The sequence below is a fragment of the Molothrus ater genome, chromosome 27 (assembly GCF_012460135.2).
Source record: "Molothrus ater isolate BHLD 08-10-18 breed brown headed cowbird chromosome 27, BPBGC_Mater_1.1, whole genome shotgun sequence".
Lineage (NCBI taxonomy): Eukaryota > Metazoa > Chordata > Aves > Passeriformes > Icteridae > Molothrus > Molothrus ater.
The window spans coordinates 4,796,559-4,820,303 of record NC_050504.2 but is presented as its reverse complement, the minus strand read 5'-3'; the positions used below and the strand labels follow the sequence as shown (position 1 = coordinate 4,820,303).

The window sequence follows — 23,745 nt, the reverse complement described above, 5'->3', positions numbered from 1 at the left end:
GGCACGAAAGGGACACAGGGACGGGGAAAGGGGACACGGGGAGAGGGAAAGGGACATAGGGACAGGAAAAGGGGCACAGGGAAAGGGACACAGGGAAAGGGATACGGGGACAGGGGCACAAGGACAAGGAAAGGGACACGGGGACAGGGAAAGGGGCACAGGGACAAGAAAAGGGACACAGGGACAGGGAAAGGGGAGTCAGGGAAAGGGACACAGGGACGGGGACAGGAAAAGGGACACAGGGACGGGGACACAGGGACAGGAAAAGGGACACAGGGACACCCCCAGCCCCCCAGAAGCACGGGCCCGGCGGGTATTGCCAGAAACAGTTTATTTATACAAGGACGAACATCGGTGACATCTTACAAAATACTGAACCGAGACCCAGAGCGAGCGTGAGCGGGGACGGACGGACGGACGGACGGACGGACGGACCGGGGGACACGGGGGACACACGGCGGGGCGGGGGGGGGGGGGGGGGGGGGGACACCAGCCCAAAGCAATCCAGGGGGGCCGGAGACCCCGATCCCCTCCCCCCAAATCCAGAGGCGTTTTCCTCTCCCGGGATGGGACGGGGTCCCCACCACACTCGGGGTGTCCCCAGAGTTGGGGACACGCAGGATTCCCCCCCCTTTCCTCACCCTAAACCCGGGTCCTTCCCCCCCAGGAGAGGTGACAAGGACACCCTTAGCCCCCTGTCCTAATTTGGGACCACCCCAAATTGCCGCCCACCCCCGGAATAATTTAACCCACGACACACTGTCCCTGTCCCAGTCCCCACCTCCGCCCCCCCATTAAAAAAATACTATTAAATAATCCATCTGTAATAAAATTATATCCCTTTTTTTTTGGGGGGTGGTGGTGGTGGGTGGTTTTCTCTCTTTTAAAGCTAAAATCGCTCCGAGGCCCCTCCAGCTGGTGACAAAACAGGAAAATAAAGTGGTTTTTCCTCTTTTTTTTTTCTTTTTCTCTCCTTTTTTTTTTTTTTTTTTTTGTTTTTCCCTCTCCTATAAAGATAAATTTGATCCCAACAAAGGCGCCGGGGTGACAAAGTGACAGAGGGGGGGTTGGGGACAGGGCTCGTCCCTTTGTCTCCTGTCCCCATCCAAAACGGGGAGGCCGAAGGGAAAACAAAAAAAAAAAACCCAAGAAAATTAAGAAAAACCCAAAATGAAGGGAAATTAAGGCATTAAAAAAAAATACTTAATTAAAGGCACGAATATTTCCCATTGCCTCCCCTGGGGGGAGCAGACGGAGCCAGGGAGGGAACGAGGAGGGGAGACACAAAAATAGGGGAAAATAAGGAAAAAACCCTAAAAAAAATCTCGAGGAGCCCCAGGAGGGTCCGGGCAGCGCCGGGGGGGACCCGATGGACACAGGGGACACGGGGGGACATGGGGGAACATGGGGGGACAGGGGGTGCTGGTGGAACTGCTGCTGCACAAGAGACACGACCGCAAACACCGCGGGGAGCCGGGGGCACAGGACGGGCGGGGGGATTTTTTTGTGTTTTTCTCCTCTTTTTAATAGAAAAAGAAAATATTTTCCTCTTTTTTTTTCTGGTTTTCCTTTCGATTTCTGCCTTTTTTTTTTTTTTGTCTTTTTTTTTTTTTAGTGTTTTTTTTTTTTTGTCTGTGTGTTTTGGATTTTTTTTTTTTTCCTTTTACTGTGATTTTTTTTTTGTGTCTGTGTTTTTCATCTTTTCCAGGTGTTCCTTGGTTTGCTGGATGATCCGGGCGGGTCAGAGCGTGGGCTCAGCCTCCATGGGCTCCTCTGCTGGCCTGGGCAGGGGAGGGACAAGTGTCTGTCACCCCCCACAGGACATGTGTCCCCCCCAGTGTCACACCCTCCCCGTGTTCCCCTGTGTCCCCCAGTCACACCCTCCACGTCCCCTGTGTCCCCACAGTGTCACACCCTCCCTGTGTCACACCGTCCCCATGTCCCTTGTGTCCCCCCATGTCCCCTAAGTTCCCCCCAGTGTCACACCCGGCTCCACTCACCCCCATCCTGTGTCCCCTGTGTCCCCCCAGTGTCACACCTGGCTCCATTCATACCCCCGTGTCCCCAGTGTCACACACCCCCATGTCCCAGTGTCACACACCCCCAGTGTCCCCCTGGTGTCACACCCGGCTCCATTCACCCCCATTCTGTGTCCCCCTTGTCCCCCCCTATCCCCCACTGTCACACACCCCCTGTGTCCCTCCCATGTCACACCTGGCTCCATTCACCCTGACCTGTGTCCCCTCATGTCCCCCAGTGTCACACAGCCCCTGTGTCCCCCATGTCCCCCATGTCCCCCATTGTCACACACCCCCATGTCCCCCACTGTCACACCCCTCATGTCCCCCCATGTCCCCCATTGTCACACCCCTCATGTCCCCCATTGTCACACCCCTCATGTCCCCCATTGTCACACACCCCTCACGTCCCCCCGTGTCCCCCATTGTCACACCCCTCATGTCCCCCCATGTCCCCCATTGTCACACCCCTCATGTCCCCCATTGTCACACCCCCCATGTCCCCCCGTGTCCCCCATTGTCACACACCCCCATGTCCCCCTGTGTCGTACCTGGCCTGTGGCTCCGTCCTGCCGTGCTCAGCCCCCACGGACAGCAGGGCCATGGCTGTCACCGTCTCGGCCTCCTCGGTGTCCCCACGCTGCGCCTCCAGCAGGGACCGGCCCACGGCGGCGGCAAAGCGCCGGACAGAGCCCCAGTGCCGGCCTGGGGACAGGGACAGGGACTGGGCTGGCACCGAGCGGGCAGGGACGCCCCGTGACCCCCCTGTGACAGAGCCAGCCCCAGGGACCCCTCAGGGACCCCCCCGTGACCCCCCTGTGACAGAGCCAGCCCCAGGGACCCCTCAGGGACCCCCCCTGTGACAGAACCGGCCCCAGGGACCCCTCAGGGAGCTCCTGTGCCCCCGTCCTCACTCTGGATCTCGATGACCTTCTCCAGCGTGGCCACTGCGTTCACGTTCGGCTTCTGCTGCAGCAGGGCCGGGTCCAGGGGCTCCAGCTGGGGGGGGGACACCCTGTCAGACCCCCAAAAGTGCCACCAGCATCCCCAAAGTGCCACCAGCATCCCCAAAGTGCCACCAGCATACCGAGACTGCCACTAGCACCCCCAAAAGTGCCACCAGCACCCCCAAAATGCCACCAGCATCCCCAGCCTGTCACCAGCACCCCCAGACTGCCACCAGCAACCCAAAACTGTCACCAGCACTCCCAAAAGTGCCAGCAGAACACCCAGACTGCCACCAGCACCCCCAAACTGCCACCAGCACCCCCAAAGCCACAGCAGGGACAGGACTGGAGCCCCTCACCAACCAACGAGGGGGAACTGAGACACGACATGGGGTGCACACCCCAGCACGCCCCCGGGGAAGGGCTGGGGGGCTCGGGGTGGCCCCAGGGGTGTCCCCCGTACCTCGAGGCCGAGCAGGGCGGTGACACAGGCCTCGGAGGCGTCGCAGATGGCCGTCAGGTCGTGTCCCCCCTCCAGCGCCAGCACCACCCGGCCCCCGGCCAGCATCATCAGCTGCTTGGTCAGGTGCCCGAAACCTGGGGGGACAGGGACACCGGGCAGGGGGTGAGGGGTGGCAGGGCCGGGGTCCCCCCCCGGGGTGCCCCCAGACCCCCACTCACACTTGGCGGTGACGGAGTAGCCACCGAGAGGGGACAGGTGGCCCTCGACGGCGTCGAAGCCGGCGGAGACCAGCACCAGGTCCGGGGAGAACTCCTTGGCAATGGGCATCACCACCGTCCTGGGGGGGGCAACGGCGGCTCGGGACCCCCCCAGGGATGGGGGAGCCCCCCAGGAGGGCAGGGACACCCCCCCAGGACATGGGGATCCTCATAGAGAACAGGGACAGCCCCCCAGGACATGGGGATCCTCACAGAGCACAGGGACAGCCCCAGGACATGGGGATCCTCATAGAGAACAGGGACAGCCCCCCGGGACAAGGGGAGCCCCCCAGGGAGCAGGGACGGCCCCCAAGGTGTGCAAGGAGCCCCCAAGGTGTGCAGGGACCCCCCCCAAGGTGTTCATGGACCCCCCTGAGGTGTGCAGGGACCCCCTCAGGATCCAGAGGACCCCCTGATGCAGGGACCCCCCCCCCCCACTGCACAGAGACCATTCCCCCAGGACACAGGGACACCTCCCATAGGACAGGACCCCCCCAAGGGCTCAGGAACCCCCCCCCAAGGGCTCAGGAACCCCCCCCCCCAAGGGCTCAGGAACTCCCCAAGGGCTCAGGAACACCCCAAAGGGCTCAGGAACCCCCCCAAAGGCTCAGGAACCTCCCAAAGGCTCAGGAACCCCCCAAGGGCTCAGGAACCCCCCAAGGGCTCAGGAACCCCCCCAAAGGCTCAGGAACCCCCCAAGGGCTCAGGAACCTCCCAAGGGCTCAGGAACACCCCAAAGGGCTCAGGAACCCCCCCAAGGGCTCAGGAACCCCCCCAAAGGCTCAGGAACCCACCAAGGGGCTCAGGAACCTCCCAAAGGCTCAGGAACCCACCAAGGGGCTCAGGAACCCCCCCAAAGGCTCAGGAACACCCCAAAAGGCTCAGGAACCCCCCCAAAGGCTCAGGAACACCCCAAAGGGCTCAGGAACCCCCCCCAAAGGCTCAGGAACACCCCCAAGGGCTCAGGACCCCCCCGAGGCAGAGCCCCCCCACCTGAAGGCTGTCAGGTACTCCACGTCCCCGATCGGGGGGTCCACGCCGCCGGTCCAGGCGATGTTGATGTTGTAGCCCACGCCCAGCCCGCTGCCCACCTGGGCACAGCCACGGGTGAGTGACCCCCCCGTGCCTCAGGGGGGAGCACCGAGGGACCCCCACCCCCCAAAGTGTCCCCGGTACCTCCTCGGGGGCCCCGCTGCCCGGGAAGAAGTTGCCGTCGTCGTAGCGGTGCAGGGAGATGTAGAGCACGTGCGGGTCGCTGTAGAAGGCCTGCTGGGTCCCGTTGCCGTGGTGGATGTCCTGAGGGGGCACCCGGGGCTCAGGGACACCCCCACACCCACCCAGGCGGGCCCCAAGGCCTGTGGGGTCCCCCCTGTGCCCCCCTTACCCAGTCCACGATGAGGATCCTGCCCACGCTGAGCCGCTGCTGCAGCAGCTTGGCCGAGATGGCCACGGAGTTGAAGAAGCAAAAGCCCCTGGGGACAAGGGACATCAGTGTAGGGGGTGGCACTGGGCAGGGGGGTGGCCCTGGGTGAGGGTCCCAGCCCCGTCCCTGTACTCACATGGCCGTGGACTCCTCGGCGTGGTGGCCTGGGGGGCGGATGACAGCGAAGCCATTCTGGGGGACAGAGAGGGACACGAGTGGGACACAGAGGGACGTGTGTGTGTGACACAGAGGGACCTGTGGCACTGGGGCACAACTGGGACACAGGGACACGGGTGGGACACAGAGGGACGTGTGTGTGACAGGCACGTGTGGCACTGGGGCACAACTGGGACAGAGGGACACGGGTGGGACACAGAGGGACGTGTGTGTGACAGGCACGTGTGGCACTGGGGCACAACTGGGACAGAGGGACATGTATGGGACACAGAGGGACGTGTGTGTGACACAGAGATGTGTGTGGCATTGGGGCACAACTGGGACCGAGTGGGACACGGGTGGGACAGGGAGGGACATTTGTGTGACACAGAGGGACGTGTGGCACTGGGGACAAATGGGACAGAGGGACATCCATGGGATAGGGAGGGACACACAGGAATGTGTGTGTGACACAGAGACACGTGTGGCACTGGGGCACCACTGGGACAGAGGGACACGCACAGGACAGGGAGGGACACGTGCAGGGAGGCAGTGACAGTGCCACACGCTCACCTTGACCTCCCCTGCGGCCACCTTGAAGGCCAGCTCGAGCAGGCAGCCCACGGCCGTGCGCACCGCGCTGGACGAGTGCAGCTCGTTCCACACCGTGTCACTGTCCACCTGCGGGGACACCGGGGGTCACGGGGGCACGGCCACCCCGGGGACACCCCCAGCCCTGCCCCCAGACTCACCCCGATGCCCCCACACGGCAGCACCGCGTACGTCTTCGGAGTGATGGGACCTGCGGGGTGATGGGGACAAGGGGACACAGGGGTCCCGTGGGGTAAGGGGACCTCTGAGCACCCCAGGGGATTGGGAATGCCAGGGGATGGGGGATCCCATGGGAAAAGGGCATCCCAAGGGATTGGGAACGCCAGGGGATGGGGGATCCCATGGGAAAAGGGCATCCCAAGGGATTGGGAACGCCAGGGGATGGGGGATCCCATGGGAAAAGGGCACCCCAAGGGATTGGGAACGCCAGGGAATGGGGGATCCCATGGGAAAAGGGCACCCTTGGGCACCCCAAGGGACGGGGAACACCAGGGGACAAGGAGCCAACGGGACAGGCTGTGGGGACAGAGGGAACCCCTGGCCTGTGGGACAGGGGAACCCCAGGCACCCCAAGAGATGGAGAAACCCCAAGGACAGAGGGACCCCATGGGACCCCTGAACACCCCAAGGACTGGGACCCCCCATGGGACACGGACTCTCCTGGATGCCCCAGGGGATGGGGACCCACAGGGAACAGAGGGATCACAAGGAACAGGGCAGCAAGGTGACCCCAGCTCCAGAGAGGGGGGTCCCAGGCATCGGGGGACCCCCAGCACCCACCCAGCAGCTTTTTGCTGTCCAGTTTCTGGCGGTTCAGGGGGCTGGTGCCGTAGAGCAGCGCGTGGTGCTCCGAGTGCACCGTCTGGATCTCCTCCAGCGTCGCCTTCCTGCCCCGGATCCGCTGGGAGGGGGCACAGGCTGAGCCCCCCAGGCTCCCTGTGCCATCCTGACCCCCCACCAGAACTTGGGGAGCCCCCCCTCACCTCACACTTGCCCAGCAGCCCCGTCTCCTGCAGCCGGGACCAGATGCTCTGGATGCGGCCGGCGTGCTCGGGGTGGATGGTGGTGTTCCCACAGGTGCACTGGTGCTTCAGCATGAACGTGTCGTACACCACACCTGGCACGGCACAGCTGGCACAGCTGGCACCCCGGGACACCCCCAGGGAGGGGCAGCCCCGGGGAAGGGGGATCCCAGGGGGTACGGGGATCCCTGGGCACCCCGAGGTGTGGGGAACCCCGGGAGACAAAGGGAATCCATGGGATTGGGGACACCAGGCACCCCCAGGTATTGGAAACCCCAGGGGACAGAGGGATCCTGTGGCACTGAGGAACCCCAGGACATTCCAAAATATTGGGAACCCAAGGGACAGAGGAATCCTGTGGAGTTGGGGGACCCCAGAACATTCTAAAGTACTGAGAACCCCAGGGGACAGAGGGATCCCTATGGGGTAGGGGGACCCCAGAACATTCCAAAATATTGGGAATCCAGGGGACAGAGGGATCCTGTGGCGTTGACGGACCCCAGGACACTCCAAAATATTGGGAATTGAGGGGACAGAAGGATCCTATGGGGTAGGGGGACCCCAGAACATTCCAAAATATTGGGAATCCAGGGGACAGAGGGATCCTATGGCGTTGAGGGACCCCAGGGGACAGAGGGATCCTATGGGGTAGGGGGACCCCAGGGGACAGAGGGATCCTGTGGAGCTGGGGGATCCCTGGGCACCCCCAGGATTGGGAACCCCAGGGAAGAAGGGAACCCCACAGGAGAGGAACATCCACAGCCCCACCACAGAATGGGACCCTCAGGGTGGGGGGGGGGGGGGACACAGCCACCCCATGGGACAGGAGCCCCCCAAATCCCAGCACCCCCAGGGCACAGGGACCCCCCTATCCCTCAGTACCATACCTGTGGTGAAGAGGTGCTTGGGGGGCCCCTCGGGCTGGGGGGGTTTGACGCTGGCCGGGGACGATTGCGTGCGGGCGAGGGCGGCGTGGGGCAGAGCCAGGACCCCCAGGGGGGGCGCGGGGAAGAGCTGCAGCGGCGCCTCGGGGTACACCTGGGGAGGGGAGGGGGTGAGTGACTCACCGATGGGGGGGTCACGGTGTGGGGGCGGCGGGGACAGGGGACAGAGGGGGGGATGAGTCACCGACCCTCGCGAGTCATCGCTGCGGCAGCGTCCCCAAAAACGGGGGGGGGGGGGACACAGACGACATGGCTGGGGGGAAGGCAGGGGGTGCTGGAGATTCAGGGAGCGTCTGGGTGCCCCCCAAAGTCTCACCTGCTTGTAGGTGACCCCCAGCTCTGTGACGTCGGGGTCCCCAGGGGCCTCGGCCTCGTCCCCGCTGTCCCCTGGCTCCTGGCAGCCCTCGGGGTCCTGGGGCTGCTCCGGGGGGTCCCCGGCCTCTGGGGACACCAGGGCGATGGGGGGGCCGAGGGGGGGGCCTGGGGGGCCCCTCTCCCCCGGGGGGGGCGACTGCTGCTCCGTCAGCTCCTCCTCCGTCTCCTCGGGGTGGGTGGGGGGCTGCCGGGCCAGCTCCGCCCCCTTGGGGAGCAGCTGGGGGGGCACGGGGGTTAAGTGAGGGTCACCCCATGGCCCCCCTGCACCCACCCCGTGCCCTGCATCCATCCCACGCCCCAGTCACCCCACAGCCACCCCACACACCTTTGGCCAGCCCTTCCCCAATTTCCCACCCTGTGCCTCAGTTTCCCCTGCTCGCACTGCTCCCCCTGCTGTATTTTGGGGGTCAGTGGTGCCCCAAAGCTCCCCAACACCCACCCCGCACGCCCCCCATGCCCCACCTTGGCCAGCTGGAGCTGCTGCTTGTCCAGGAAGTGCTGCTGGAGGGGCCCGTGGGGCAGCGCCTGGGGGCTCTGCGGCAGCGGCGAGGACTGCGTGCGGCTCAGGGGCCGGTGCCGCGGCAGCTTGCTGCCCCCGCCGCGGGGAGCCCCGGCCCGCTCCGCCGCCACCAGCGGGGACTGCCCGTGCAGGGGCACTGCGGGGACACGGGGACAGCGGGTCAGAGCCACCCCGAGCCCCCCAGAGCCCCCTGACCTACCCCCCGTTACCAGCGGGGACTGCCCGTGCAGGGGCACTGCGGGGACACGGGGACAGCGGGTCAGAGCCACCCCGAGCACCCCGATCCACCCCGTTACCAGCGGGGACTGCCCGTGCAGGGACATGGGGACACCGGCTCAGAGCCACCCCGAGCACCCCAGAGCCCCCCCTGTCACCAGCGGGGACTGCCCGTGCAGGGGCACTGCAGGGACATGGGGACACCGGCTCAGAGCCACCCCGAGCCCCCCGATCCACCCCGTTACCAGCGGGGACTGCCCATGCAGGGGCACTGCGGGGACACGGGGACAGCAGGTCAGAGCCACCCCGAGCCCCCCAGAGCCCCCCGATCCACCGCCATCACCAGTGGGGACTGCCCGTGCAGGGACATGGGGACACCAGGTCAGAGCCACCCCGAGCCCCACAGAGCCCCCCGATCCATCCCCATCACCAGCGGGGACTGCCCGTGCAGGGGCACTGCGGGGACACGGGGACAGCAGGTCAGAGCCACCCTGAGCCCCCCGATCCATCCCCATCACCAGTGGGGACTGCCCGTGCAGGGACATGGGGACACCAGGTCAGAGCCACCCTGGAGCGCTGGGGAAATGCGGGACAGACTGGGGGGAACTGGGAAAGAGGGGAAGGAAAGGGGGGTGAACTGGGCAGGACTGGGGGGGAAAATGGGGCAAACTGGGGAAGTACTGGGGGGACACTGGAGGGGGACTGGGGCAACACTGGGGGGACACTCAGGGGGGATTAGGGGGACACTGAGAAAGGATTGAGGGGACACTGCGGGGGGCGATAAGGGGGACACTGAGGGAGGATCAGGGAGACACTGAAGGGGGGATTATGGGGACATTGAGGGGGGGACTGGGGGAACATTGAGGGAGGGACCAGGGGGACACTGAGGAGAGATCAGGGGGACACTGAAGGGACACCAAGGAGGGATCAGGGGGACACTGAGGGGACACCGAGGAGGGATCAGGGAGGCATTAGACACTAAGGGGGGAGCAGGGGGACACTGAGGGGACACCACGGAGGGGACAGGCAGCAGGCACGCAGGGCTCACCAGCAATGAGGGTGCTCTGCTGCCGCGCCTGCTCCAGCAGCAGCACGTGCTGCAGCAGGGACGGGGACCCGGCCGGGGCGTCCCCCCCATCCAGGGCCACCCCCAGCAGGCAGCCCGGGATCGAGGACGTGCTCAGGAACTTCCCGGTGAGGGCGGCCCCGGGGCGCAGCGGGGACACCCCCGGGGGCACCCCCGGCCGCTCGCCCTCCGCCTGCGGCGACAGCTTGGGGGACACCTGCGGGGACAGCCGTGACACTGGGGGTCCCCACACTGCCCCAGGGCTGCCACGTCCCTGTGCCACCCCTGTGGGGTCCCTGTGCCACCTCTGTGGGGTCCCCACATTCCTGCTGCAGGGTGCCAGGCCCCCCAGCCCCCCAGGCCACCCCCCACTGCATCCCCATATCCCCCCCCCGGTGGTGTTCCATGTCCCAGTGCCACCCGCCACGGTGTCCCCATGGGGTCCCTCATGTTCCCTCTGTGGAGCTCCAGGTCCCCCTGCCACCCCCTGTGGGGTTCCCCATGTCCCACCAGCCAAGTCCCAGTGCCACCCAGCCCAGGGTCCCGGTGCCACCCAGCCCAGGGTCCCCGCGCCCCCACTCACGGGGAGGTGGGCACTGGTGACGGTGACAGTGGCCTGCAGCCCCAGGGACAGGTTGGGCAGCGATGGGGACGTGTAGAGGCTGAGCTGGGCCCCGTCCAGGGCCAGGGCGCGGGGCTGGGGCAGGAGCTGCTGTGGCACCACACGGCAAACGTGGCATCAACACCCGAGGGGACACCACAGGACAGACAGGACAGCACATGTGGGGACAGGATACCAAAAAGTGTGGGGACACACCACCAACACATGCAGGGACACAACAGGCCACCAACGCTTGTGGGAACACGCCACCAACACGTGTGGGGACAGGACAGGTCACCAACACGTGTAGGGACACGACACCAGCACGGTGGGGACAGGACAGGCCACCAACACGTGTAGGGACAGGACACCAACGTGTGGGGACACGACATGCCACTAACACGTGTGGGGACAGGACAGCACTGACCCCTCCCACCCGCATGTCCCTGTCCCTGTCCCCGTGGGGCCGTACCTCGCTGTGGATGTTGGGGACAGAGGCGGCCAGGCCATTGTGGGCACCGTGGGAGCTGTTGGGGGAGCTGGGCCCCGACCCGGGGGCGCTGCTGCAGACCGATGACACTGCGGGGGACACGGGGGTGTCACACGGGCATGGGGACACAGGTGTGTCACACACAGACACTGCAGGGGACACGGGTGTCACACGGGCATGGGGACACTGCCCCGTGTCACACGGGCATGGGGACACTGCCCCGTGTCACACAGGCGTGGGGACACAGGTGTGTCACACACAGACACTGCAGGGGACACAGGTGTCACACGGGTATGGGGACGCTGCTCCATGTCTCATGGGCATGGGGACACTGCTCTGTGTCACACAGGCATGGGGATGCTGCCCCGTGTCACACACTGACACATGTGTCACAAGGGCATGAGGACACTGCCCCATGTCACACTGACACTGCAGGACATGCGTGTGTCACACAGGCAGGAGGACACTACCCTCTGTCACATGGGCATGGGGACACTGCCCTGTGTCACACAGACACTGCCCCATGTCACACCACACCGCAGGACACACGTGTGTCACATGGGCACAGGGACACCGCTCTGTGTCACGCAGCGTGTCACACCCTGACACTGCTCCGTATCACACGGTCTGTCACACCCTGACACCTCACATGTGCCACATGCGTCACCCCAGCCACGAGAGGCCACGGGGGCTCTGGGGGAGCACTGGGTGGCCTGGTGAGCGAGCCCAGCCCGTGTCCCCGCGGTGTCCCCGCGGTGTCCCCGGCACGCACCGGTGATCTCCACGTGGCGCTTGCGGAAGGCGCTGAGCACGGAGCCGTCGCGGCGCCGCAGGAGGGGGCTGCTCCTCCGCTCCGCCACCTTCTGCTTCAGCCGCGAGCGCACCTTCAGGTTGGGCTCGGACGCTGGGGACACAAGCGTGTCACCGGGATTGTCACCGGGATTGTCACCGGGATTGTCACCGTCACCCCCCACGGGCGTGGCACGCCCCCCCTGTCCCCACCGCCACCCACCGGTTTTGCGGAGCGGGAAATCGTCCCGGCCGTCGTAGGTGCCGAGGAGGGGGAGCTTGTAGGACGGGGGGGTCCCCGGGCTGCCGGTCTGGGGGGGGGAACTCTGGTCCAACGAGGTGTGGTGAGCCCTGGAGGGGGGGGAAAAGGTGGCAGAGACCCCGCTGGGACAGCCGGGTCACCCCCAGAGTGCCTCGGGGGGGGGCTGGGGGGCCTCAGGGGCACCTACCAACATTTGGGGTGCTGGGGGAGGGAATGGTTGGGGGGGCCAGGGCCCGGCTCCTTCGTCTTGCTGAGCAGGAATTCCTGGAGCTTCAGCTTCACCTCCGTGCTGGCGATGGCACCTGGGGGGCACAGGGGGGTCAGGGGGGCAGCACAGCCCCCCCCCCAGCCCTGCTGCACCCCCACATCCCCCCCCAGCCCCCCCACTCACTGTCACGGCCCCGCTCCTTGGGGCGCAGGCTCTGGAGCTGCTCCAGGCGCTGCTGCTCCAGCTCCTGCCGCTCCCGCTGCCGCTGCTGCTCCAGCTCCTGCTGCCGCCGGGCTGCCAGGGCCTCCTGCTGCTGCTGTGGGGAGGGGGCACCGCCGTGGGACCCCAGGCACGGCCCCGGGACCCCCCCTCAGCCCCGGCCCCGAGGGGGGCGCTGGAACCCCCCGTGTCCCCCCAGTGGCTCCCTCACCCTCCATCAGTGACACCCCAAGAGCAGGTGCCCCATGGTGCTGGCACCCCCCGTGTCCCCCCTAACGGCTCCATCCCCTCAATGGCTCCCTCACCCTCCATCAGTGACACCCCAAGAGCAGGTGCCCCATGGTGCTGGCACCCCCAATGTGCCCCCAAAAGCTCCATCCCCTCAATGGCTCCCTCACCCTCCATCAGTGGCACCCCCGGCCCCAAGAGCAGGTGCCCCATGGTGTTGGCACCCCCAGTGCCCCCCCAATGGCTCCCTCACCCTCCATCAGTGACACCCCACAGCTCCATCACTCCCTGTATCCCCCCAATGGCTCCATCATCCCCAATACCCCTCTAAAAGCCCCATCTCCCCCCCAGACTGGTGACACCCCCCATCTCCATCATCCTCAGTACCCCCCCAAAAGCCCCATTCCCCCCAATGGGTGACACCCCCCATCTCCATCATCCTCAGTACCCCCCCAAAAGCTCCATCATCCCCAATACCCCTCTAAAAGCCCCATCTGCCCCAGACTGGTGACACCCCCCAGCTCCATCCCCCCCAGATTCCCCACACCTCCAGCACCCCCAAATCCCCTCCCCAGCCCCAGCCATGCCCCTGCACCCACCTTGAGGTGCTTCTGGAGCTGGACCTGGTGCTGGCGGGTGAGGTGCTCGTGCTGCTTCTGGAACTCGGCGAAGAGCAGCTGCTTCTGGAGCTGCTGCTGCTGCTTCAGGGCCACCAGCTCCCGCTGCAGCTGCTGCTCCCGCGCCGCCGCCAGCCCCGCGTCCACCCCCGCCTCGGGCCCCGGCCCCTCCGGCCCCTCCGGCCCTGCCGGACACGCTGGGTCGGGGGGAAATGGGATGGGGACACGCCGGGAAGGATGGAGGGGGCTGGGAGGGCTTTGAGGGGCAGGTTTGGGGGGCTCCGGGGATGCAGAGGGGTTTGGGGGTGTCCCAGGGGTGATAGGACTCATTGAAGGGGGATGCTGCAAGGATGGGGGGGTCAGGGGTGGGTTCTGGGGGGGTGTCAAGGAAGCCCTCGGGGGTCTCCCCTCAGCCCCATCCCCCTGGATCAACCCCAAAATTTCCGCCCCAGCACCCACCGGGGGGCACAGACAGGGAGGGATGGGACACGCAGGAGTGGGGGGGGGGGGGGGGGTGGGCGGCCCCACGCACACAGGAAGGCGGGGGCGGGCGGGGGGGGGCACGCGGTGCATGTCAATGAGATCCCCCCCCCCCAACCCAACCCAGCCCAGCCGAGCCCCCTCCCCCGGGCACTGACGGGCACTGACGGGCACTGACGTGTCCCCGTCCCCGCGCGGACCCACGGACGTCACCGTGCACGGAGAGGGGGGCACAGACCCCCCCCGGCACCGAGAGACCCCCCCCAAGGACAGACGGACCCCCCCAAGGACAGACAGACCCCCCCCAGTCCCACAGAGCCCCCCCCAGGAGAAGCAGCACCCCCATATCCCGACCACCCCCAGCCCCATCCAGCCCCGGGGTTCGGCTCTCCCGGGGGTATTTGAGGGTACACTGGGGTCCACCTGCACCCCCACAAGGACAGACGGACCCCCCCAAGGACAGACAGACCCCCCCCCCAGTACCACAGAGCCCCCCCAGGAGAAGCAGCACCCCCATATCCCGACCACCCCCAGCCCCATCCAGCCCCGGGGTTCGGCTCTCCCGGGGGTATTTGAGGGTACACTGGGGTCCACCTGCACCCCCACAAGGACAGACAGACCCCCCCAAGGACAGACAGACCCCCCCATTCCCATCCAGCCCCGGGGTTCAGCTCTCCTGGGGGTATTTCTGGGTACACCGGGGTCCTGCAGCCCCCCCCAGCCGGGGGTCCCCAAAGGGCCCCGTGGGATGTCGGGGTGCAATGGGGGAGTCTCAGCACCCCGAGGTGCCAAGGGGGCATTTTGGGGTGAGTGGGGGCTTTGGGGTGGGGGCACACCCCACCTGCAGCCCCCCCCCTTGAGGGACAGGGGGGTTTAACCCCTCACTGCCCAGGGCTCCCCCAAACAGAAAGGTCCCCGTGGGGACAATGGGGGTGTCCCACGGAATGGGGACAAGGGAGGGGCCGGGGGCTGCACCCCCAGGGCTGCAGCACCTGTCCTTGCACACCTGTCACACCCTTGCACACGCATTTGTGCAAGGGGGGGGTCTCTCCCATTACACACCTGAACACGCTCGTGTTCAGCAGCTCCCCCCACACACACACCTGTGGGGGGCATCACCGGGTTTGGGGCAGTGTCACCGGGTTTGGGGCCGTGTCACCGGGTTTGGGGCAGTGTCACCGGGTTTGGGGCCGTGTCACCGGGTTTGGGACGGTGTCACCGGGTTTGGGGCCGTGTCACCGGGTTTGGGGCAGTGTCACCGGGTTTGGGGCGGTGTCACCGGGTTTGGGACGGTGTCACCGGGTTTTGGGGGGCACGGGGGGCCGCCCCCACTCACCTGGGGCGGGCAAGGCAGCGTGCAGGGGGACACGGGGCAGCAGCTCCAGCGGGGGCTCACGGCCGGACCCCCCCTCTGCAGAGAGACACCCGGGACCCCCTGAACGGGCTGGGAACTGGGAGGTGGGGGGGGGATGCACGTGCACCCCCAAACCCAACCCCAGCCCCCCCAAATCTCTCCCCGGCGGGTGGGGCTGGGGGTCACAGAGCATCCCTGGGTTTTGGGGTGACGGGAGCCAATGCAGCCCCCCCAGTGCAGGCAGGGCAGGGCCGAAGGACCCCCCCTCACCCACGCCCCCCCCCCCCCCAATCCAGGCTATTCTCTCTGGCGCCTGGGAATAGCCGGCGCACGGGAGGAGCCGGCTATAAATAGGGAATTGTGCCGGGGGGGCCACGGCAGATCCCGGGAGGGGATGCGCTGTGTGCCCCCCCCTCCCCCAGACCCAGCTGCATCCCCCAACTGCCCCGGGGGCTGGGGGGGCAGGGGCAGCCCTGGCTGGGGGAGGTCTGGGGTCCCCAGGACCCCCCAGCTCCATCCCACATCCCCCTAATTGCCAGGGACGTTAATCCGCGTTAATCAGCGCTGCCCGAACCAAAGCTGGGATGTGCTGGGGGTGGGGGGGATTAGCCCCACTTGCCGAGGACCCCCCCCTCCCCCTCAGCCCACTCCAGACCCCCCGAGTGCCCCAAGAGGAGCCCCCCAAGAGGGGCTGGGGGGGCCAGCTCAGCACATTTCCCACCGCATCGGCGTCTGTCCCCAAGCGGCTCTGCAGGGACAACCCCGGGCAGGGCAGGGGCGGGGGGGTGACACCGCGCTGAGGTGTGGAATCCCCCCCCCCCCCTTTTCGGGGACGGGGGACCCCCCCACGCCCCCCCCAGGCGCCCAGACCGTGCGTAACCCCCCCGGCAGCGCCACGTTTATTTACCAGGCGTTAATCCCGAGCCAAGACTTTTAATAGCCGGGATATTTCTGGGACACCCCGCGACCCCCCCGCTGCCCCCCCCCCCGGGGTGCTTTGGGCCTTGACGTCAGCCCGGCTATTTCTGGTGCTGCCAGCGGGCAGGAGGCCGCGGGAATGGGCCCGCCCGGCTCCCGGACCCCCTTTCCCGGTGGTCGCACCCCAAATCCCAGCCCAGACTCCTGTCCTGGCTCCCACAGCAGGGCAGAGGGGGGTGGGCCCCGGCCCGCGGAGCCCCCCCCAGAGGTGGTGGCACACCTGGGGGACCCTCGGGGGTGTTGGGGGGAGCAGTGGGGACCCCCAGAACTCCAGGAGGGAGGAGGGGAAGGAGGGGGCTGCACCCCGAGATGGGACCAGCACCCACGGGACCCCCCGGTTCTGGGATGGGGGCGGGAAAAGGAGCCCTGGGGGGGTCACGGAGCACCCGGGGGCCGATTGGGGACCCCCAGGGGCTGACTGAGCGCAGGGGTGGCCTCTGCCACATCCCCAGCCCGGCCGAGCCCTCCCAGCTCAGCACCCCCGAGGGGTCCCCAAACGCCTCCAAACAGCCCCAAAGCCGGGAAGGGACCCCGTGGGAAACGGCCGGGGATGGCAGAGGTGGCCCGGCCGTGTCCCCGTGCCACCGCGCCGCGTGCCAGCCCCGTGCCAGGCACGGCCGGGCCGCGCTCCAGCCCCGCGGCCGCTCCGCAAATACCGGCGGGCGGCCCGGGGGGCGGGCTGGGGACAGAGGGGACACCCGCTACCACCGCCCCGTGCCTCAGTTTCCCCTGCGGAGGCCGCGGTGTCGGCGCTGCCGCGTGTCCCCTCGGGGTGGTGGAAGGGGGGGGACACCAGCGCGTCCAGATGTCGCCGGAGTTCCCCCCGGGATAATTATAGGGCGGGAACCGGGACAGCGCGGGCAGGGCCCTGGCGGCCACCACGGTTGGCTGTCCCTGTCCCCACGCGTGGCACCCCGGGGGGCAGCGGGGACCCGCCCCCGGTGCCATAAAGAGCCACGTGTGAGCCGTGCCACGACGGTGCCGCCAGCCGTGCCTCAGTTTCCCCTCCCAGCAGGGCCCGGGAGCACCGGCAGGGGGGCAGGGGCACGGGCTGGGATAAGCGGGGCAGGGGGTGCCCCCTGGTACCCCCGTTTGGCGCGGATGTGCCCCCGCTGGAGCTGCGGCCCCCCGGTACCCCGATATCTGCTGGGTGCGACGCTGGGGGGGCACAGCGGGGACAGGGGACACGGCGGTGCCCAGGGGGGACACGGCGGTGCCCAGGGGCAGTGCCCGGCTCTCGCAGCGGCGCCCAGCGGGCGCAGCCCCCCTCGGGCTCTCACCTGTGTCGCTCTGGGGGTCCATGGTGGCCCGCGGGTGCCGGGGGGGCTCGCAGAGGCGCGTGTCCGTCAGCGCCGGCCGGGGCACCGGGACTGTGCCCGCGCCGCCCGGGAGCCCTGCGGGACCAAGCGCCTGTCAGCACCGCGGGACCCCCAAAAAGCTCCCCCGCAGCAAACGGGGGGCTCTGAGCCCGCACCGAGCCCCCCCTGAGCAACCACCCCGGGCGGGACGTGGCCCCCTCCCCTCCGGTGTTCCCCTGGGATGTGGGAGGGGCCTGGGGGTACCCCCAGAAGGGACCTGGGGGTCGCAGCGTTACACAAAGCCCTGCAGGAAAAGGGGGGGCCCCGCAGAGGGGGAGCCCAGGGGGATAACAGGCAAGGAGCCCCGGCCGTGCCACCCCACGGGGACACGGATGGGACCCCCGTAAGGACACGGCTGGAGGAGGGGGGACACACGCTGACCCCCCCCACCCCGCGAGCTCCCCGCTGCTGCGACCCCCCCCAAAGCGAGGCGTCACCCCAAGATCGGGGTCTGGGGGCGTCACCCGCGAGGGCCACGCGGCGGGACGGACCCCACGGCGGGGGAACACGGCACTGGCGCCGCCGGCAGCGCCGAGCCCGGCGCGGTGCAGCGGGGCCCCCCCGGCCCCCCCGGCCGCGCTGCGGAGCCGCCGCCGTGCCGGCGCACGGGCCCCCCGACACTGCGGGAGCCCCGAGCCCGCAGGGCCCCCCGAGCGCACGGGGACCCCCCCCCGCTGCACCGTGCACGGCCCATGGCACCGGGACCCCCACCCGAACCGACCCCCCCGAGCCGCACCGCGCCCCCCGAGCCGCGCCGGGACCGCTCATTGCAGGGCCCCGCCGAACCGCAGCGGGACCCCCCGATGGCAGCGGGACCCCCGAAACTGCGGGGCTCCCCCGAACTACACGAGGGCTCTCCGGGCTGCAGGACCCCCCCGTTGCACGGGCGCGCTTCCCCCTCGAGCCGCACCGGGACCCCGGAATGCACAGGAGCCCCCCACCCGCACCGGGGTCCCCTCCTGCAGCCCCCGCACCGGATCTCACCGGGACCCCCAGTGCAGCCCCCCCGACCCGCAGCGGGCCCCCCCACCGGAGCCCCTCCCCGAGCACACCGGGACCCCACCGCCCCCCCTCCCGCGCTGCGCCCGGGCCCCGCTGCAGCCCCGGACCCGCGCAGGGCTCCCCCCGCTGCAGCCCCCCCAAACCCGCACGGGGGTCCCCATGCGGCCCCCCCCCGCTCCGCACGGTGCGCAGCCCCGCACCCCGCGCCCCCTGAACCGCACCCCTATTGCACAGAACCCCCCCCATCCCCGCTCCGAACCGCACCGGACCTCCGGGATCGCAGCCCCCCCGCCGCCGCACGGAGCCCCCCCGGAGCCGCGCGGGGGTCCCGGATCCCGCGGAGCCCCCCCCGGCGCGGGTCCCCGCCCCGATGCGGCCGCCCCGGTGCCCCCCCGGTGCCGCCCGTACCTGGGGTCCCCCCGGTGCCGCCCGGCGCGCGCCCCGCCACCCCCCCGCCTCCTCCTCCATCTTCGCCGCGCGGCCCCGCCCGCCCCGACAACAACATTCGGTGACGTCACTCCGCGTCACGTGACGGCGCCCGGTGCTAAAAATAGCCCCGCGCGCGCGGAGCCCCTCCCCCCCTAAAGGGGCGGTGCCTAACGAGGGGCGGAGCCTATTCGGGCCTTAAAGCGGCCGCGCAGCGAGTGAGCGTGAGGCGGTGTCGGTGTGTGAATGAGCGTGTAACAGCTCCGCGTGAATGCGAGTGACTGTGAGCGTGCAAGGGCGCACAGGTGTGTGACAGGTGACAGGCCTTGGCGCACACACACACGTGCCACGGGCCGCTGTGCTGCCGCACACACGCGTGTGCGCACCCAGGAGCTCGGTGTGCGACCGCTGCTGCACACAAGAGCGTGAACACGCATGTGGAGACACGCATGTGCCACCGGCCAGGCAGGAAACGCTCCGCAGGGCACACGCGTGCTCTGTGTGCAGCTGCACGTCAGCCTGCCACACTCACGGAACACACTCAGACGCGCGTGTGCAGGACACACACGCACACACACGCCTGTGCCCTTGCCCACGCACGCGTGCGGGTGTAGCAGGTCCGGGGTGGGGTGGGGAGGGGGGGGGTCACTCAGCCCGTGCCGCGGGGACGTGCGGGATGAATCACGCCGGGCCGAGGCCGCGCTGAGTCACCGGCGGCGCCGCGGGGCCCGGCCGGGTGACGCGGGGGCACACGCGTGTGCACATGTGACACGCGTGGGGAAAGGGGGTGCGTGGCCCTTTAAAGGGCGCGGCCGCGTTTCCTGCCCGCCGCCAGGGGGCGCCCGGTGCCGCAGGGGAAGTTCCGCCCCTTCCCCGGGGGCCGTGGGTTCGAGTCCCGGCCCCGCCGCTTCCGCCTCCGGGGCCGGGCCGGGGTCGCGGCGCTGCCATGGTAACGGGGCCGGGGGGACGGAGCCGGTTTTGGGGTGCCCTGGGGGCGATCTGGGGTCCCCACGGAGGGTCCCCACAAAGGGATCCCTGCGGGCCCCCGCGCGGTGGCGGGGGCCGATCCCGGATCCCCTCGGGGCCATATGAGGCCCTTCCGGGGCCCCGAGAGACCACGGCGGAACCTCCGGGACCACCCAGGGCCCCCCAGCCTGAGTGTCCCTCCCAGCCCCGTTCTTCCCCTTTTATCCCACAGTCCTGCCACTTCCAGAAGCTTTTTGGGACCGACGGGGAGCTGGAGGACGAGGTGAGGGACCCCCAATGGCCTGGGCCCCCCCCCGAGGTGCGCTGTGCCCGGGCTGAGCCTGCGGGGGGAGTCTGGAGAACGCACGGAGCCGTTTGAATTCCCGCTGTTTATTTTCACAGGATTTCCTCTCCGCTGTGGAGGATGCAGAGAACCAGTTTGTGACCCTCGGGCATTCCTCAGCCAGCGTCGTCCCGGTTCCTCCCAGTGACCCCCATCCCAGTGACCCCCATCCCAGTGAACCCCATCCCAGTAAAGCTCATCCCAGTAAAGCCCCCATCCTCCGTCCCCTCGCCGGGCAGGGGGAGCATCCCGTGGGATTCCAGGGCCCCCCATCGCAGGGTGCAGCCCCCCAGGATGAGCTGGACAATGACCTTTTCCTGGCTGCCTGCAGGGAGCTGGAGGGTCCCGAGGTGCCCGTGGGGGCTGGCACTGCCCCAGCGCCCCCCAGGCGCTGTGAGAAGCCGCCATGGAAATGCCCAGGGAAGGAGAACGCTCAGGAATGTGGGGTCCCCAAAAAGCTCAGGGTGGGAGAGGAGCTGGTGCCCAGCTCCGGGGGGCTGCAGGACAGGCAGGCCCCCCTCCCCAGTTCCAAACTGGTGCTGCGGCCCAGCACGGCCGGTGCCTGCACCCCCAGACCCCCCCCTTCCATGGGAGAGCCGGGAAGCTCCGGAGGCTCCATCCCTGCTCCGGGGGCTCCGTGCCTGAGGCCTGTCCAAGCACCCCTAGCAGGGAGCAGCTCCTCGGTGCCCTGGACCCCCCCAGCACAGAGCTGCCCCCAGCCCCGGCTGCCCCCCAGACCCCCCTCAGGCTCCCCCAGCTTCCTGAAGCCCCCAGTGGCTCCCAACGCTCCCGGCCCCCCCAGCGCCCCCGTGGTCACCAACCACCTGGTGCAGCTGGTGACAGCAGCCAGCAAAGCCCCCCAGGGACCCCCCCGAGCCCCCGGGCGCAGGGAGAGCCGGCGCTTCCCAGGGCCTGCCGGGATCCTGCCCCAGCAGGTGGGTGGGCACAGGGTGGGGGGAGACCGGGCAGGGATGGGGTGGGGTTGGGTGGGCATGGGGAAAGCGGGGGAATGGGGTGAGGATGGGATGGGGATGGGGACAGGAATGCAGTGGGTTGGGATAGGACAGAAATGGGAGTAGAATTGGGATGGGATGGGATGGGATGGGATGGGATGGGATGGGATGGGATGGGATGGGATGGAGATGGGATGGGGATGGGAACCAGGGTAGGGATGGGAACCAGGGTAGGGATGGGATAGGGATGGAGTCAGGAATGCAATGGGTTGGGACAGGACAGGAATGGGAGTGGGATGTGGGCTGGGATGGGATTGGAACATCTGATGAAGCCAAGCAGATCCCTGGACATCTCTCCCTGTCCCACAAGCACTCTGGGAAGCTGCTGGAGGAGATCCTGGTGTCTGCTCCCCAGACTCCTGCTCACGGGGCCGTGGCGAAGCCGCGGGCTCAGGTAACCCCTCCCTCCCACCTCTGCTTGGGCAGATCCCAGTGGGAATCCCCCAGTGGGATGCTGGGTGAGAGGGAGCCCCTGGGGCTCTGTGACCATGATGTTCCTGACCCCAGGCACTGCCCAGCTCCCCGCTGCCCACTGAGGAGGATTTTGGGAAGGGGCCCTGGCTGGCCATGAAAACGGAGCTGGGGCTGGATGAGAGGGACCCCAGCTGCTTCCTCCACACCTACAGTGTGGTCATGGTGCTCCGCAAGGTGAGGCTGACCCAGGGTTCCTGCTCTTCCCTCACCCCTCAGAGCTGCTTGTAGGGCTGGGAGTCTCTGGAGAGGGGGGGCTGAGCTGAGCTGAGCACAGACATCCACATCCCCTGGGTGACGAGGGCTGTAGAATCCTGAAATATCCCACAGAGGAAGGGACCCACGGGGCTCAACTCCCAGCCCTGCCCAAGGTTACCCCAAAATCCCCGTTGTGCTGTGCAGGCAGCCCTGAAGCAGCTCCCAAAAAACAAGGTCCCCAGCATGGCTGTGATGATCAAAACCCTGACCAGGAGCAGCGCTGGTGCTGGTGCCGTGTTCCGGGACCCCACAGGTGAGTGGAGCAGTCGCTGTGCCCGGTGCTACCTGTGCCCAGTGAGGCTCAGAGACCCCACAGGTGAGTGGAGCAGTAGCTGTGCCCGGTGCTACCTGTGCCCAGTGAGGCTCAGGGACCCCATCCTCATTCCCAGGGGAGATGCAGGGCACCGTGCACCGGCTGCTGCTGGAGCAGAGGCAGAGCGAGCTCCGGGCCGGCTCCGTGCTGCTCCTGAGGCAGGTGAGGAGAGCTGGGGGGCTCCTTGTCCCACCCCAGTGGGGTCTGATCCCAGGGGAATGCAGGGTGGTGATACAGCACATCACCTGTCCCATTCCCAACCCAGTTAAACCCTGGAACTGGGAATGTAAATATAAGGATAAGGGGATAAGAGGAAGCAGTGAATGTGGTACATCCCTGTTCCCACTCCATAGCACCCTGGCACTGCAAATACAAATACAAGAAAAGGATCTCCCACAGTTTTGCACCTCAGATTTTTCTCAACTCTTCCTAAAATTTCACCCTTCATCCTAAGATTTCCATAAATGGGGCCCTGTACCTTGGGGGGTTTATCCAGGAGCTGGCTCTGCCCCCCCTCTGTCTGCCCTCTCTGCAGGTCGGGGTTTTCTCCCCCTCCCACCGCAACCACTACCTCAACGTGACCCCCACCAACCTCCTGAGGATCTTCCCACCTGAGCCCGAGGGCTGCTCCCCCCGGCAGGTGAGGGGGGAGGCACTGCTGGGACCCCCAGGGGGGTCTGGGCTATGTGGACCCCCGAGAGGAAGGGGGAGGGCTGCATAAATCCCCCAATAATTCGTCCCCACTGGGTTTTGCAGGTCCCTGCCCAGGCTGAGCTGGCCCCAGACCCCCGTGCAGAGCCCACCCAGGGTGTCCCTGCTCCTGAGCACTGGGGACAGTCGAGGACAAGTGGACACAGTGCAGAGCAGCATCCTGGGGGCTTCTCCCTGTGCCCATCGAGCTCTGATCCCAGCTGGGAAGAGCCGGTGCGAGCTGATGGATGTGACATGGGTGAGTCAGACCCACTCTGGGAGGGGAGGAAAAGCTCTCTGTCCTGTGGAAAGCAGGTTCCCAACCTGAACAATTCCACAATTACACAGAACTCACATCCTGCTGTGCCCTGCAGATGACCTGGACGGGCTCCTGGGAGAGCTGCCTGAGGATTTCTTCTCAGCCCCAGCTCAGGTCGACTGTGGCTGAGCCCAGCAGAGGGTGACAGTGCCGAGGAGCAGTGACACACCTGCCACCCACCCACCTGCTCCTCCCTCTGCGTGTCCGGGGTGTTTGTGGTGGAGCTGAGAGCTGGAGAGGCCCGGGGGGAAGCGGCCTCAGCACTGTCCCCAATCCTGGGGCACACGGGCCCCTCTCGCTCCCAAACCTGCATTAAAGGGCTGTTTTGTTTCTGCATCACC

General features: G+C 67.5%; 2 protein-coding genes across 7 annotated transcripts; one reads left to right on the top strand and one right to left on the bottom strand.

Moving 5' to 3' along the window:
* Positions 1-314: 314 nt before the first annotated feature.
* Positions 315-19,058, bottom strand: HDAC5 (histone deacetylase 5). 6 transcript variants are annotated; one of them, XM_036398965.2, is made up of 27 exons: positions 19,014-19,058; positions 17,526-17,639; positions 15,250-15,324; positions 13,416-13,630; positions 12,553-12,685; positions 12,349-12,463; positions 12,123-12,250; positions 11,883-12,014; positions 11,093-11,199; positions 10,603-10,731; positions 10,002-10,236; positions 8,680-8,873; positions 8,159-8,434; positions 7,786-7,936; positions 6,860-6,993; positions 6,657-6,777; positions 6,017-6,066; positions 5,838-5,945; positions 5,245-5,300; positions 5,070-5,157; positions 4,862-4,981; positions 4,679-4,776; positions 3,647-3,765; positions 3,429-3,562; positions 2,933-3,017; positions 2,570-2,723; positions 315-1,781 (listed from the first exon to the last, which is right to left on the bottom strand). In XM_036398965.2, the coding sequence occupies exons 2-27, from the start codon at positions 17,545-17,547 to the stop codon at positions 1,742-1,744; spliced, it is 3,219 nt and encodes a 1,072-aa protein (XP_036254858.1). In that variant the 5' UTR covers positions 17,548-17,639; positions 19,014-19,058; the 3' UTR covers positions 315-1,741. The 6 variants fall into 6 exon arrangements, with proteins under 6 accessions (XP_036254858.1, XP_036254861.1, XP_036254859.1 ...); XM_036398968.2 differs by having other exon boundaries at positions 10,603-10,728; XM_036398966.2 differs by having other exon boundaries at positions 12,553-12,682.
* An 853-nt stretch (positions 19,059-19,911) lies between these two features.
* HROB (homologous recombination factor with OB-fold) lies at positions 19,912-23,740 on the top strand. Its single transcript, XM_036399157.1, has 10 exons — positions 19,912-19,980; positions 20,230-20,280; positions 20,400-21,275; positions 21,664-21,747; positions 21,861-22,001; positions 22,227-22,335; positions 22,472-22,557; positions 22,931-23,035; positions 23,152-23,344; positions 23,460-23,740. The coding sequence occupies exons 1-10, from the start codon at positions 19,978-19,980 to the stop codon at positions 23,531-23,533; spliced, it is 1,722 nt and encodes a 573-aa protein (XP_036255050.1). The 5' UTR covers positions 19,912-19,977; the 3' UTR covers positions 23,534-23,740.
* Positions 23,741-23,745: the final 5 nt, after the last annotated feature.

What these genes read in the sequence shown, in the direction of transcription:
- HDAC5 (XM_036398965.2), bottom strand. Translation starts at nt 17,547, where the DNA reads ATGGACCCCCAGAGCGACACAG. An exon ending in TTTCCCGCTCCGCAAAACCG is followed by an intron (nt 12,015 to 12,122) that starts GTGGGTGGCGGT and finishes TTGTGTCCCCAG; the next exon opens with CGTCCGAGCCCAACCTGAAG. An exon ending in GCAGAGCACCCTCATTGCTG is followed by an intron (nt 8,874 to 10,001) that starts GTGAGCCCTGCG and finishes GTGTCCCCGCAG; the next exon opens with TGCCCCTGCACGGGCAGTCC.
- HROB (XM_036399157.1), top strand. An exon ending in TGGTCATGGTGCTCCGCAAG is followed by an intron (nt 22,002 to 22,226) that starts GTGAGGCTGACC and finishes TGTGCTGTGCAG; the next exon opens with GCAGCCCTGAAGCAGCTCCC. An exon ending in AGCTGATGGATGTGACATGG is followed by an intron (nt 23,345 to 23,459) that starts GTGAGTCAGACC and finishes TGTGCCCTGCAG; the next exon opens with ATGACCTGGACGGGCTCCTG.